This window comes from Anneissia japonica, unplaced genomic scaffold, assembly GCF_011630105.1.
Source record: "Anneissia japonica isolate Jap-2015-1 unplaced genomic scaffold, ASM1163010v1 scaffold426_len1935630_cov189, whole genome shotgun sequence".
Taxonomy (NCBI): Eukaryota; Metazoa; Echinodermata; class Crinoidea; order Comatulida; family Comatulidae; genus Anneissia; species Anneissia japonica.
Genome location: NW_022713172.1, coordinates 360,339 through 363,361, shown reverse-complemented (window position 1 = coordinate 363,361; position 3,023 = coordinate 360,339). Strand labels below are relative to the sequence as shown.

The 3,023-nt window shown below is 36.6% G+C and overlaps 1 protein-coding gene across 1 annotated transcript in view; it reads right to left on the bottom strand.

Moving 5' to 3' along the window:
- Positions 1-1,763: 1,763 nt before the first annotated feature.
- LOC117108332 (DBH-like monooxygenase protein 1 homolog) overlaps positions 1,764-3,023 on the bottom strand; it is a 13,507-nt gene continuing 12,247 nt past the window's right edge. The window contains exon 11 of the mRNA XM_033250317.1: positions 1,764-2,330. Coding sequence (XP_033106208.1) covers positions 2,190-2,330 — 141 coding nt within the window. The 3' untranslated portion in view covers positions 1,764-2,189. The remainder of the gene's footprint in view (positions 2,331-3,023) is intronic.

The window sequence follows — 3,023 nt, the reverse complement described above, 5'->3', positions numbered from 1 at the left end:
GCAGTAGGACCTTTGAGTTACATTTACGTCCAGGTAATCGATAACCGCGTCATGGTAACGTTACGCATAAAGCGACAGATACGGTTTGTGAGAAACACGAAAGAATTACAGCTAGGGGTCTGGCATGACATCGATTTCCGAAAAATCAACGACTTTGCGCAGCTCTACGTGGATGGCGTTCCGGGTATCCCAACACGGATGTCGGAGAACGAAATTTTTTCAGGCACGCTTACCGTCGGTGCAACAATTCCCGAAAGGAAGAACTCGTTCGTCGGTTGTCTTCGAAGTATGACCGTAAACTCTGTCGACGTCGAACTGAGCCAACCACCACCACCACCGTGCGAGACGCCGAGACAAGAACGACAACGACAGCAGCTACAACAACAACAACAACAACAACAACAAGAACAGTGAAAACGACGGCCTTCAGGATAAAAATGACATTGATGTTTTTCAAGATTCAAGGTTCAAGAATCAGTTATTCAAAATTTTTTTCATATGTTGAACTAATTTTTCAAAGACACACAGGGGTGTATTTGAGGAAAAACTAGCGAACCGTTGATGAGATACATATGTTTGAATATTATAAAACAGGTGGAAAAATGTGGTGGTTACACTCCCTTTCCCCAGTTTTAATTACTTAAAATCTCTATCTCATTTTTGTTGTCAAATATACTTTTTGTGTCAGTAAAATCATTTGTACAACGTTTTATTTTCCTCCAGAAGATCGCTATATTACTGTTAGTGACCTTATCAAATGTGCAGTTAAGAAGTTGTCTGATCGGTATTGTTTCGGCTTTTTGAGCTGAAGACCCCCGGTTCATTCCTGGTTAGCTTCGTGAGGTTTTTCTTTTTGTTTTTCTCATTTTCAAAATCAATGAAAGAGAGCGTTTTATTTACTTTTTTAATGCACAATAAACTAATAGGTTTTACTGGTTATACTGACCAAGTTTGTTTGAAATCAGACCAACCGTTTGCCACTAGCAGGGTTTTTAAATGTTGCCAGGAAAACATTTATATGAAATCCCTGAACACCATGTAGACTCAGACTTATGCCAATACATGTGTGGAAAGTAAAAAGACTGTGTTCCTTTATTTGTGACAGAAGTAGTCTTTTATGCGATTTTGAGTTTTTTAGCCACTGAATGACTTCCGTGTGACCTTTGATCCCAAGCTGTGAACACCCTATGCATGGGAAGTGTCACCGGTTATAATGGCAAAGTGTGTTACCAGAAGAAGATAAAAATTACCCCACAATGACCTTCGATTCCAAATCCCTGAACATTCTATAGACTCTGCCTTATGCTAAAGGACAAGACTATGTTATGTTAATAATTAACATAACATAGTCTTGTCCTTTACACATATTCCAAGCTCACAAACGGGTTGTAAACTCGCACTGCACTGTATTGAGAAACAAGCCTCAATACCCAGAATAGGGCGTAGAATGTGAATTTTGTGTGAATTGGGTTTTTGTGTAATAAGTAAAGTATAACTATTAATCTTACTATTCCTGAAGTTTGAGTTTAAACGTCCAACTGTAAGAGGTAAAATTTAGCCATTTTCGGATGGGAGCTAATGAAAAATGAATAGAAACCTGCCGAAAATAAAAGCATTTTTCTCAAAACTTGCTTTAAGAAAGTTGATAAGATGACAATTATTCGAACGGTCATAACTTTGCTTCCAGACACCCGATTGAGTTCATTTAACTGTCATTTTAAAGTAAATGATATGTTCTATGCCACTATAACAAAAACTCATTTTGGCCTGAGGACGAGTTTACAGCCCGTTTGTGAGCTTGGGTCACTTATTAGTGACAGGAGTAGTCTTTTATACGATTTTTGGTTATTTGACCTTAATGACCCCTGTGTGAACTTTGACCCCAAATGGTGGACATCCCACGTATGGGAATGTTTCACCAGTTATACTAACCAAGTTTCGTTGAAGGCGCAAGAACGCTAACAAACATAACCTATTCTGCCTGCTGCTTACTGGATAAGAACGCTAGAAAAATAGAACACAGTCTGCTTGCTGCTGACTAAGTAATAATGATGATAATAGTGAAGATGATAATGATAAGGATGATGATTATGATTGTGAGATGATTATGATGAGGAGGATGATGTTGTTGATGATCATTATGATGAGTATTTGATACAAGTATAAGAATTATTGTGATGTTAATATCCTTACATATTGTCCTTATGTAGTCCAAGTATGTTGATGAAACTAGTCTCACTCGGACTGGATAAGCAGTTATATAATTTTGGTTGTCTTGGATAATAGTACAGGAAAGCTACACACATTTCATCGGTTGTGCCTTCACCTCCCTAATAGAAAAGAACTAAACAGTGAGAATGATATTATGTGCAATATGCCTGCACCTATAATAAAGGAATTTTTTATTTGCAAGTAATTTTGCTATTCCAAAGCAGGCACTGAAAATGATGGATATAGTGTCCTCAAAACGTGACGAATATTTGCAAATTAGTATATAATAAATGTTGCAACGAATCTCCCACGAATGGTGCTATAAATGGTTGCAATATAAATTTTTAACAATATGGATATAAAAAGATCAAAGAATTAAAATGAATGACAATGTTGGAAGAAACAAATTGATACACAAGAAGAAATTAAGGTATTATATGGTAATATTGTATGAATATATAACTAGAGGGCTGTATTAAGAAACAAAATATCAAATTATATATTCCTAATTGTGACCTATTACAGTATAAACTTTCTTAGCTTAACAATAGCTCCACCATAATGTGTGAGCGTTTCAGTCAGTTGTATAAAAGAAAGTGCATGGGGTTGAATATGCATGTATACCCTAGGTCCCCGTGGTCTAATGGGTATTACACTAGATTGCGAGAGGTTGCAGGTTCAAATCCCGCCAGAGACACATTTAACTGAATTAAAGAAACAGCATTTCGTTGAATGGCTGTTTTGATACGATTTTGACACTGAGCTCTATTAACACGGTGATACGCAGCATACCTAATTAAAATATAATATAT